At 43.0% G+C, this 12,812-nt stretch overlaps 1 protein-coding gene across 1 annotated transcript in view; it reads right to left on the bottom strand.

Moving 5' to 3' along the window:
* Positions 1 to 815: 815 nt before the first annotated feature.
* Positions 816 to 12,812, bottom strand: part of LOC138363714 (golgin subfamily A member 6-like protein 25) — a 19,456-nt gene continuing 7,459 nt past the window's right edge. Inside the window, exons 5-6 of the mRNA XM_069323103.1 lie at positions 1,424 to 1,632; positions 816 to 902 (exon numbers count right to left, since the gene is read on the bottom strand). Of these exons, the coding sequence (XP_069179204.1) occupies positions 816 to 902; positions 1,424 to 1,632 (296 nt within the window). The remainder of the gene's footprint in view (positions 903 to 1,423; positions 1,633 to 12,812) is intronic.

The raw sequence follows: 12,812 nt of genomic DNA, 5'->3' as shown, positions 1-12,812 counted from the left end.
GTTTTGCGACCCACAATCTACCATATTTAATAAATCAATAGAGTCAGGCAAAGTGCCAGAGTTATGGAAAGTTGCTAATGTGATACCAGTTTTTAAGAAAGGATATAGATCACTTGCGTCTAACTATCGACCAATTAGCCTAACGTCTATTGTGGGAAAGTTACTCGAATCTATAATTGAATATAAAATTCGTCTTCATCTTGAAAAACATAAATTAACAATTGAGTCGCAACATGGTTTTATAAATGGCCGTTCATGTTTAACAAATTTGTTTTCTTTTTATTCTAGCATAGTTGAGGCAGTTGATAGGGTAAGGATTGTGTACCTTGACTTTGGCAAAGCTTTTGATACAGTGCCACATGAAAGACTGATTAAAAAGATAGAGGCTCATGGTATTGGGGGTGCTATATTAAGCTGGATTATGGCATGGCTATACCAAAGGAAACAGAGAGTTAGTATAAATGGAGTCAAGTCAGAGTGGGAAAATGTTGTAAGTGGAGTGCCTCAAGACTCTGTCCTGAGACCTCTGTTGTTTATAATATATATAAATGATTTAGATTCAGGTTTGAGTAGCAACATTTACATATTTGCCGATGATACAAAAATCGGTAGGGAAATTAACACGGAAGAAGACTCACTATCTCTTGAAGTTGATCTAAATAGAGTTTTGAAATGGTCAAAAGATTGGCAGATGCAGTTTAATGGTGATAAATGTAAAGTTTTGAGGCTAGGTAATGATGATAGAGTTACAAGATACGAACTGGGTCGTGTTGAGATTACAAAGTCGGATTGCGAAAGGGATCTGAGAGTTATGATTAGTAAGAATTTAAAAAATCATAATCTGCATAGTTAGTGCCTTCCTCTAAGTGAAGCTTGACTGGACCAAGATGGTTTATTGTAACCTGAGTCAAAAGATTTATGAATTAAACTGTAAGTATCAGGTAACTGTGCACATTTACTGAGGTTCGTCTCTCCCTTATCTGCAAGATATAGGTGTATGGGGTTTGGTACTCTGCGGGTAAACTCTTCCATCAGTATTAAATTGATAAGTTCTTGAAATGTGGTCACCTCTGCTGATTCTAACCAATTTAAAAAATACCTGGTTTTGGTCTGCACATACTCCACGTAGGTTTGAGCCTGAGTTTTTATATAGTCCCTGAAGCGTCGTCGGTAGCTCCCAGTGGAAAGCAGATAGGCGTCAAGGACTGCTTGCTTGAGTGCATCGTAGTCAGTCTCGTTGGCAAGAGTACTGAGGGTTAAGGCAGCTCTTCCTGTAAGGTGTGACTTGAGAAGTATAGACCATTGATTCCTAGGCCATTCTAACTGGGTGGGCAAGGCCTCGAATGACACAAAAAAATTAATCTACTTCTGTCTCTACAAAAGGCGGCATCATTTTAATACAATCTTTAGGCTTAAAACATACCGGTAAGTTGGCTTCTGCTTCACGGCGCTGAGAGAGGCGGGGACTTTCAAGTTGTAACTCCTGACGCCGGAACTCGAGAGCGGTGTCTGATCTACCTTGTTCCAAGCCTAATGTGATGCCAACTCCATCCTCCTCTTCTTGTCTCTTGAGTTGAAGCTCTTGAGCTAGGATTTGCAGTCGTTCTACTTCTCTTCGACGTTGTAAGTCAGCTTCTTGTATTTTTTTTTTTTGAGAAATATACAAGAGTTGTTACATTCTTGTACAGCCACTAGTACGCGTAGCGTTTCGGGCAAGTCCTTAATCCTATGGTCCCTGGAATACGATCCCCTGCCGCAAAGAATCGTTTTTACAACCAAGTACACATTTTACTGTTGAGTTAAACAGAGGCTACAATTAAGGATTTGCGCCCAGTAAATCCTCCCCGGCCAGGATACGAACCCATGACAAAACGCTCGCGAAACGCCAGGCGAGTGTCTTACCACTACACCACGGTGACTGTTCTTGACGTTGACGTTGTAGTTCAGCTTCTAGTTCTTGACGTTGACGTTATAGTTCAGCTTCTTGTTCTTGACGTTGACGTTATAGTTCAGCTTCGCGTTGACACTGGATGAGTCATCACCGCTGGACTATATAAAGGGCGCTGCCTCCCTGGAGAGCAACTATCTACGGGCTCACCATAGCCCGTGTTACTTGGAACTTTTTGTTCCAGGTAGCGAATCTTTAACAACAACAACCCTGGAGAGCCAGTCTCTCCCTTAGTGCTCTAGGATCACCTTTGTGTCTCTCGCCCGTCGTCCGCCTTCAGCCAACATCATGTGACTGATCCCATGGTGGTATGGTAGCTGTCTTCAGTACACCAGTATATCTTTATGCATTTCTTCATTGCTTATACTGTAGTTTATTTTTACATTTAAGATTAATTAATTTATTTATTTATTTATTTATGCATATACAAGAAGGTACATTGGGAATGTGAGGATACATAAAATGGTAATTACAGTCTTGTAAAGCCATTTGTTGGATCATTCACTCAGTCTGTCTAGGTCATTTTGTAGCCTCCTACTATCATCCTGTTTCAATCCTCCTCATAATTTTTGCATCATCGGCAAACATTGAGAGAAACTATTCTATACCCTTTGGGAGATCAATTACATATATCAGAAACAGTATAGGTCCAAGGACTGACCTCTGCGGGACTCCACTTGTAACGTCTCGCCAATCTGAGATCTCACCCCTCCCACTGACTTGTTGTCTCCTGTTGCTTAGGTACTCCTTTATCCAATGGAGTACCTTCCCTTTCACTCCAGCCTGCATCTCCATCTTTTTCATTAGCCTCTTGTGTGGTACTGTATCGAAGGCTTTCTGACAATCCAAAAATATGCAGTCTGCCCACCCTTCTCTTTCTTGCCTGGTCATAGAATTCAAGTAACCCTGTGAGGCAGGACCTGCCATCCCTGAACCCATGTTGATGCTGTGTTACAAAGTTCTTTCGCTCCAGATGTTCCACTAGCTTTCTTCACACAATCTTCAACATCAGCTTGTATGGTATGCAGGTTAGGGACACTGGCCTGTAGTTCCGTGCCTCCTGTCTATCCCCTTTCTTGTATATCGGAACTACGTTAGCTGCTTTCCAAATATCTGGCAGTTCCCCTTTTGCCAGAGATTTGTTATACACTATGGAGAGTGGTAGGCACAGTTCTTCTGCTCCTTCCTTTAGTATCCAAGAGGAGATTCCATCTGGGCCTATAGCCTTTGTCATATCCAACTCTAGTAAACACTTCCTTACTTCCCCGCTGGTAATCTCAAACTCTTCCAGTGGTTCCTGGTTAGCTATTCCCTCTCTTATCTCTGGAATTTCTCCTTGCTCTAAAGTGAAGACCTCCTGGAATTTCCTATTCAGTTCCTCACACACTTCCTTGTCATTTGTAGTGAATCCTTCCGCCCCTATCCTTAATTTCATAACCTGTCCCTTTACTGTTGTTTTTCTCCTGATGTGGCTGTGGAGCAATTTAGGCTGAGTCTTTGCCTTGCTTGCGATGTCATTTTCGTATTGTCTTTCTGCCTCTCTTCTCATCCTGACATATTCATTTCTGACATTCTGGTATCTTTCTCTGCTCTCCTGTGTCCTGTTATTCCTATAGTTTCTCCATGCCCTTTTACTTTGCTGCTTAGCTAGCCTACATCTCTGATTAAACCATGGGTTTCTCATCTTCATTTCACTGTTTTCCTTTTGGACTGGGACAAACTTGTTTGCTGCGTCCTTGCTCTTCTGCGTGATGTAGTCCATCATATCTTGGGCCGTCTTTCCCCTGAGCTCTGTTTTCCATGTTATCTGTTAGGAATTTTCTTATCTCCTCATAGTTTCCCTTTCGGTATGCTAACCTTTTGGTTTCGGTATCCCTCCTCAAGTTCAATAACCCTTCTTCACTCAAGTACTCAAACACCAATACACTGTGGTCGCTCATTCCTACTGGATCCTCAAAACCGATTTCTCTTATGTCGGAGTCGTTCAGAGTGAAGACTAGGTGTGTGTGTGTGTGTGTGTGTGTGTGTGTGTGTGTGTGTGTGTGTGTGTGTGTGTGTGTGTGTGTGTGTACTCACCTAGTTGTGTTTGCGGGGGGTTGAGCTCTGGCTCTTTGGTCCCGCCTCTCAACCGTCAATCAACAGGTATACAGATTCCTGAGCCTATTGAGCTCTATCATATCTACACTTGAAACTGTGTATGGAGTCAGCCTCCACCACATCACTTCCTAATGCATTCCGTTTGTCAACCACTCTGACACTAAAAAAGTTCTTTCTAATATCTCTGTGGCTCATTTTGGCACTCAGTTTCCACCTGTGTCCCCTTGTGCGTGTTCCCCTTGTGTTAAATAGCCTGTCTTTATCTACCCTATCAATTCCCTTCAGAATCTTGAATGTGGTGATCATGTCCCCCTAACTCTTCTGTCTTCCAGCGAAGTGAGGTTTAATTCCCGTAGTCTCTCCTCGTAGCTCATACCTCTCAGCTCGGGTACTAGTCTGGTGGCAAACCTTTGAACCTTTTCCAGTTTAGTCTTATCCTTGACTAGATATGGACTCCATGCTTGGGCTGCATACTTCAGGATTGGCCTGACATATGTGGTATACAAAGTTCTGAATGATTCTTTACACAAGTTTCTGAATGCCGTTCGTATGTTGGCCAGCCTGGCATATGCCGCTGATGTTATCCTCTTGATATGTGCTGCAGGAGACAGGTCTGGCATGATATTCTAAAGATATTCTAAAAAAAGCGAGAGTAACACCTGTCCACAAATGTGGTAATCTCACAGATGTTAACAACTACAGACCTATATCAATCCTGCCAAACTTGTCAACAAATTTTGAAAAACTAATCTATAAGCAGCTTTACTCATATCTAGCCAAACTCAATATACTTAGCCCTTGCCAATATGGCTTCAGACCCAAAAAAAGCACTAACGATGCACTTATTAGTATGCTTAACTTGATTCATACAGCTCTTGACAAAAATGAGTTCCCTGTTGGGTTATTTGTGGACCTGCGTAAAGCTTTTGACACTGTCAACCACCAAAACCTTCTTCATAAATTACATCATTATGGAGTCAGAGGACACTCCCTCCAATACCTTCAGTCTTACCTTACTGACAGGCTCCAATATGTTTCTGTGAATAATACAATTTCTCCGACACTACCCATCAACATTGGTGTTCCCCAGGGCAGCATACTTGGCCCTCTCCTCTTTCTCATCTACAATAATGACCTTCCAAATGCCTCCCAACACCTCAAACCAATTCTATTTGCTGACGACACAACCTTCATTTACTCCAGTCCTGACCCCCTTGCTCTAAATGCCACAGTAAATACTGAGCTAAATAAAGTCCATCTGTGGCTAACTGCCAACAAACTCACCCTTAACATTGACAAAACTTTCTATATTCTGTTTGGCAATAAATCCTCTAATCAAATAAATTTCAAAATAAACAATACCCAAATTTGTAACAAATTAGATGGCAAATTCCTTGGCATTCTCATTGACCACAAGCTGAATTTCCAGGGACATATTCTAAATATATCAAAAAAAGTTTCAAAAACTGTGGGCATTATTTCTAAGATCAGATATTATGTACCACGCCCTGCCCTGGTGACTCTCTATTACTCCCTTATCTATCCATATCTCAACTATGGTATTTGTGCTTGGGGCTCTACTACCCAAAATCACTTACGTCCTCTAATTACTCAACACAAAGCTGCTATTAGGACAATATCCAACTCTGGCCCCAGACATCACTCGGTACCCCTACTCAAATCTCTGAATATGTTAGACATTAAGTCACTGCACATTCTCTCATGTGTATTATACATATATAAAACGCTAAACTATAATGCCAATCCTGATCTCAAAAGCTTCATAGAAGGATGTAACAGAACCCATGAGCACCACACCAGAAATACATACAGTTTTGATATTCCTAGAGTACGACTTAATCAAACTAGAAATGCTCTACAAATCAAGGGGCCCAGAATGTGGAATGACCTTCCCAACCATGTTAAAGACTGTACCTCTCTCAACCAGTTTAAGTTAAAAACGAAGCTATACCTAATAAATTCCCTGTAACCTACCTTACCCTTCTATTGTCAACCAATGTCTGTTTTTTTCTTTAAAGAGCGCTGTTTGTCGACATAATTGTATTTGTGCTGCTTTTTCATCTATGTTTTCATTTCTTGTTTTCATTCTACTCATTATGCTCAATTAGTATTAAGCTTGTCATTTAAGTTTATCATGCCCGAAACGCTTTGCGTAATAGTGGCTTTAGGCATTGTATGTACTAGCTCTACCTATAAGTCAAACAATCCTTGTAAATATTTATTGTATGTATGTACCTTACCTAAATAAACATTTTATTTTATTTATTTTTTATATCAACCCCCAAGTCTTTTTTCTTTCTCTGACTCCTGAAGAATTTCCTCTCCCAGATGATACCTTGTATCTGGCCTCCTGCTCCCTACACCTATCTTCATTACATTACATTTGGTTGGGTTAAACTCTAACAACCATTCCTTCGACCATTCCTTCAGCTTGTCTAGGTCTTCTTGAAGCCTCAAACAGTCCTCTTCTGTTTTAATCCTTCTCATAATTTTAGCATCGTCCGCAAACATTGAGAGAAATGAATCGATACCCTCCGGGAGATCATTTACATATATCAGAAACAAGATAGGACCGAGTACAGAGCCCTGTGGGACTCCACTGGTGACTTCACGCCAATCGGAGGTCTCACCCCTCACCGTAACTCTCTGCTTCCTATTGCTTAGGAAGCAATAGGATAGCTCCCTTATCCATTGGAGCACCTTACCAGCTACACCTGCCTGTCTCTCCAGCTTATGTACCAGCCTCTTATGCGGTACTGTGTCAAAGGCTTTCCGACAATCCAAGAAAATGCGGTCCCCCTAGCCCTCTCTTTCTTGCTTAATTTTTGTCACCTGGTCGTAGAATTCTATTAAGCCCGTCAGGCAAGATTTACCCTCCCTGAACCCATGTTGTCGATTTGTCACGAAGTCCCTTCTCTCCAGATGTGTTGTAATGATCTGGGGCTCAGATCATTAGTTCTCCCTTCTCCCCTCCTTTCCTTCTCCCTTCTCCCCTCCTTCCTTCTCCCCTCCCCTTGGCCGTCATTCGGTATGAACTCTGGGATATTAGGAGTTGAGGAACTCATATCCAGTATGTTGTTGTTGGTTAAGAGACATGTCTGTGGACATTGAATTTTTTTTAATAATAAAAATATTTTTGTGTATTTTCTTTAGATTTTAAGATTGGGATGCGCTGTGGTGGACAGTTGCCACAGGTGTGGAGTGGAACACTAGGTCCCTGAGAGGTAGTGTTCTTCTATTTTGATATAATTTTGTTAATTTTTTATGACATTGATTTTTTTAATGTTTCTATGTGTTGTGCTGTGATGGGTTTGATCTTTATTCCGGGTGGAATACTGGGATAGCTGAAGGCTATCGGCTGATTTTAGCTAGTTGTTAGGTTTGGATTTTTCCAGTATATTGTTACTATATCAAGACAGGTATAGGATATTTGGTCTTCCAGGTAGTTGGAAGGGTGCGGGGCTGCACCCAAGTTGGCCAGGCAGGATTATAGGGACGGTCTCTGTCCTTATGTTTTATGTATTATTACTGTTGTGTTGATAGGTATAAATACATGCTGGGGCACACCTTTTGGGTGTGCCATTATTATTGTTGGAGTATTGTATGGAATTAGTTAGGATTAGATAATTTCTTTTGTTTTGAGGCATTGGTTTAATATAGTGTTGGGTTAAAAATGTTGTTTTGGAGTTAATGGTTAGGGTAGGGCAGGATTTCTGGATAAGAAAAGTGTGTAACTTTCTTTACACAAAAATTTCTTAATTTCCGAGGAGGGGGAGTTGTAATTATCTGGGGCTCAGATCATTAGTTCTCCCTTCTCCCCTCCTTTCCTTCTCCCTTCTCCCCTCCCCTTGGCCGTCATTCGTCTCCTCTTCCCCACCCCCCCTGTCGCCCATTTGTCAGGGTCAAGAGGTTGACCTGAGGGTGGTCTTGGATACCTTTGGCTTCCCCCACTCAACTTCCCCCACTCAGATTTTCCCCTCTCCATTCACCTCTCATTCCCTCTCTTCCCTCTCAGCGGTCCCTTCCCCATACCAGACGAGTCAAATGTCTCTATCCTTTATCTTAGAGGAGACAGGCTTGAACATAATTTATCAGTTGGTAAACATTGCTCGCAGGTGCACTGGGGCTCAATAGAGGCGCCTTGTTTCCCTTCTCATAGCTGGGGAGAGCTGACTCAATCTTCAGGAATTCATGTAGCTTTCCACGGCAGATCAGTGAAGGTGATTGATCTGAGATAAGGGCCAAGTCCTTATTGGCCCTAGAGAGCCAGACCTCAGGCCTAAGTGTTAAATGGTTGGCCATTGCCAAAATAATGGGTGGAGCCCTGGGGCTGTATTAGATGGTGGGAGGAGTAATCATTCCCAGCAATAAGTTGGTAAAACGAAATTTGATCAGTGTGTCTCGGGAGTGTGTGGAAAAAAGGGGCTGCAAGCCCGTATCCTAGGGGCTGAGGGCAGCCATCAACATCTTGGCCTTAGTGCGGTTATTTAGGGTATAGTGCACTTGAGTTCATGTCCTCAGTAAATATCCATTGTGCCTCTAGGGGAATAGAAGAAGGTATATGTTCAGATTGTCTTAATTTACATGTTTCATAAAATGAATTGTATAACTTGTCCAGTGGTATTCACTTAACTCCCCTTTGATATATTTTGCTACTTCGTCATTTTTAGGTGTTGAATTGGAAACCCCCAGGTTCTCTTACAATTAGTAGATACTAAAGTTGCCCTTGGATTTAAATAAGTAACGTAAATTAAACAAACTAATTTTCCAAAATTTATTACTGAAATTCATATTACCCGGAGTCCCATGGTTACTGATTCCTTGCCTTCCTGGGGGATCGGTGATCGACACATTCAGGTATGGTTGGTCGGGAAGGTGGTGGCAGTGTTTAATGAGTTTTGTTATTGTTTTTTTTAAACTAATAACCCTTGTCCTTGATGTATCTTCCTCATTTAATATTCCTCTTATATACGTGGCAGTCCAGTGAGGGGTCATACTGGACTGTAACAGTGTTGAGCTGGGGTATTGAGTGAAGAGAGAAAGAGAATTACAACAGTGCGTGCAGAACGGTTACAAGAGTTCACAAGATAACAAGAATCAACATGGTACATTGGGTTATTATAGTGTTACCAGTTTTTTTCTCACGATCTTCTCCATCACCTTGCATGGTATACAAGTCAAGGACACTGGCCTGTAGTTCAGTGCCTCTTGCCTTTCGCCCCTTTTTGTATATTGGGACCACATTCGCCGTCTTCCATATTTCTGGTAGGTCTCCCGTCTCCAGTGACTTACTATACACTATGGAGAGTGGCAAGCAAAGTGCCTCTGCACACTCTTTCAGTACCCATGGTGAAATCCCATCTGGACCAACAACCTTTCTAACATCCAGATCCAGCAGGTGTCTCTTGACCTCCTCTCTCGTAATTTCGAACTCTTCCAAGGCCGCCTGGTTTACCTCCCTTTCTCCTAGCACAGTGACCTCACCTTATTCTATTGTGAAGTGTGTGTGTGTGAGAGAGCTTGTGTGTGTGTACTTACCTAATTGTGTTTGCTGGGGTTGAGCTCTGGCTCTTTGGTTCCGCCTCTCAACTGTCAATCAACTGATGTACAGATTCCTGAGCCTACTGGGCTCTGTCAAGCCTACATTTGAAACTGTGTATGGAGTCAGCCTCCACCACATCACTGCCTAATACATTCCATCTGTTAACTACTCTGACACTGAAAAAGTTCTTTCTAACGTCCCTGTGGATCATTTGGGTACTCAGTTTCCACCAGTGTCCCCTTGTTCGCGTACCACCCGTGTTAAACAGTTTATCTTTATCTACCCTGTCAATTAATCTGAGTATTTTGTAGGTAGTGATCATTTCTCCCCTTACTCTTCTGTCTTCTAGTGTCGAGAGGTGCATTTCTCGCAGCCTTTCTTCGTAACTCATGCCTCTTAATTCTGGGACTAGCCTAGTGGCATATCTTTGAACTTTTTCCAGCTTCGTCTTGTGCTTGACAAGGTACGGGTTTCATGCTGGGGCCGCATACTCCAGGATTGGTGATACGTATGTGGTGTACAAGGTTCTGAATGATTCCTTACACAGGTTCCTGAAGGTAGTTCTGATGTTAGCCAGCCTCGCATATGCCGCAGATGTTATTCTTTTGATGTGGGCTTCAAGAGACAGGGATGGTGTGATATCAACTCCTAGATCCTTCTCTCTGTCCGTTTCATGAAGGGCTTCTTCTCCCATTCTGTAACCTGTGTCTGACCTCCTGTTTCTACTGCCTAGTTTCATTACCTTACATTTACTCGGGTTGAACTTTAGTAGCCATTTGTTGGACCATTCATGCAGTCAGTCTAGGTCATCTTGTAGTCTCATACTGTCTTCCTCCATCTTAATCCTCTTCATAATTTTTGCATCATCAACAAACAATGAGAGGAATGATTCTATACCATCTGGAACATATATAGGAAACAGTATGGGTCCAAGGACTGAACCCTGCGGGACCCCACTGGTGACGTCTCACCAATCTGAGACCTCACCCTGCACAGTGACTCGCTGCCTTCTGGTACTTAGGTACTCCCTTGTCCAATGGAGCACCTTCCCTTTCACTCCTGCGTGCATCTCCAGCTTTCGCACTAGTCTCTGGTGTGGCACTGTGTCAAAGGCTTTCTGGCAAACCAAAAATATGCAGTCTGCCCACCCGTCTCTTTCTTGCCTGATTCTTGTTGCCTGATCATAGAATTCAATTAATCCTGTGAGGCATGACTTACCATTCCTGAACCCATGTTGGTGTTGTGACACAAAGTTCCTTCGCTCCAGATGTTTGACTAGCTTTTTTCGCACAATTTTCTCTATTAGCTTGCATGGTATGCAAGTTAGGGACACTGGCCTGTAGTTCAGTGCCTCCTGTCTATCTCCTTTCCTGTATATCGGGACCACGTTTGCCGCCTTCCAAATTTCTGACAGTTCACCTGTTACCAGTGATTTGCTATACACCATGGAGAGTGACAGGTACAGTGCTTCTGCTCCTTCCTTTAGTATCCATGGTGATATTCCATCCGGGCCTATAGCCTTTGTCACATCCAACTCTAGCAAAAGCTTCCTTACATCTCCACTGGTAATCTCAAATTCCTTCAGTGGTGCCTGGTTAATTATTCCTTCTCTTATCTCTGGAACTTCTCCATGCTCCAATGTGAAAACTTCCTGGAATTTCATATTAAGTTCCTCGCACACTTCTTTGTCATTTGTAGTGGATCTGTCTGCCCCTATCCTTAGTTTCATTACCTGTTCTTTCATTGTTGTCTTTCTCCTGATGTGGCTGTGCCGCAATTTGGGTTGGGTCTTAGCCTGGCTTGCTATGTCGTTTCCATATTGCTCTTCTGCCTCTCTTCTCACCCTGACGTATTCATTCCTGGCTCTCTGGTAATCTTCTCTGCTCTCAAGTGTCTTGTTATTTCTATAGTTTCTCCATGCTCTTTTACTTTCTTACACAGCTAGCTTACATTTCTGATTAAACCATGGGTCTCTTATCTGCATTTCAGTTTTTACCTTTCAGGCCGGGATAAACTTTTCTGCTGCCTCCTTGCACTTCTGCGTGAGGTATTCCATCATGTCTTGGGCCGTCTTTCCCCTTAGCTCTGCTTCCCATGTTACATCCGTTAGGAATTTTCTTATCTTTTCGTAATTTCTCTTACGGAATGCTAGCCTTCTGCTTTCAGTTCCTTTTCTCGAGTACTTTAGCCCTCCTTTGACCAGATACTCAAATGTCAGTACACTATGATCGTTCATTCCTACTGGGGCCTCGAAGTCAATTTCCCTTATGTCAGAGTCATTCAGAGTGAAGACTATGTCGAGTGTCGCTGGTTCATCGTTTCCCCTCATTCTAGTGGGTTCCTTGACATGTTGGCTTAGAAAGTTTCTTGTCACCACCTCCACTAGTTTGACTCTCAATGTATCCTCTCCTCCGTGTGGTTCCTTGTTCTCCCAGTCTATCCTTCCGTGATTGAAGTTTCCCATGATGAGCAGATGGGATCGATTTCTAGAGGCAGCAGAGGCTGTCCTCTCAATTATCTTATTAACTGCCATGTTGTCTCCGTCATACTCTTGCCTGGGTCTTCTGTCATTTGGTGGTGGGTTATATATCACCACTACTACTACTCTTGGTTCTCCCATTGTCATGGTGCCTGCTATGTAGTCTCTAAACCCTTCACAGCCTGGGATAACCATCTCCTTAAAACTACATTCCTTTCTCATGAGTAGGCCCACTCCCCTTCCCTCCCTCTCTCTCCTTATTACAGTGTAATTCTGGGGGACACCACATTTGTTATGATTCCTGAGAGTTTTGTTTCCGTGATTCCAATTACATCTGGGTTTACTTCTTGTGTTCTTTCCCTAAATTCACTTGCCTTGCTTGTAATCCCATCTATGTTCGTGTACATCACCTTGAAACTGACTCTTTTTCTGTCTATCCCCAATTTCTGTTGCTTCCACTGGAGTAGGTAAACATGGAGGGTCTGGGATGGGGAGGGGAAGGGGGTGCCCTGGGTGGTGACAGGAGCTAAGAGTGAGGGGGACCTGAGTTGTGGGGGGGGGGGGCTGGGAGAATCTGGTTTGGATAGGGTAGGGGCGAAGTGAGGGCTTGGAGGGGTGGGGAAGAAGGGAAGGCTTGGGGGATGGGGAGAAGAGGGGGGATTTGGGGGAAGGGGGGAGGGAGGGCTTGGGGGGCTGAGGGAGAAAGGAGAGCTCGGGGGGGAGGG

The sequence above is a fragment of the Procambarus clarkii genome, chromosome 11, assembly GCF_040958095.1.
Source record: "Procambarus clarkii isolate CNS0578487 chromosome 11, FALCON_Pclarkii_2.0, whole genome shotgun sequence".
Classification (NCBI taxonomy): domain Eukaryota; kingdom Metazoa; phylum Arthropoda; class Malacostraca; order Decapoda; family Cambaridae; genus Procambarus; species Procambarus clarkii.
The sequence above is the reverse complement of the archived record's forward strand: the minus strand, read 5'-3'. Positions and strand labels throughout refer to the sequence as shown.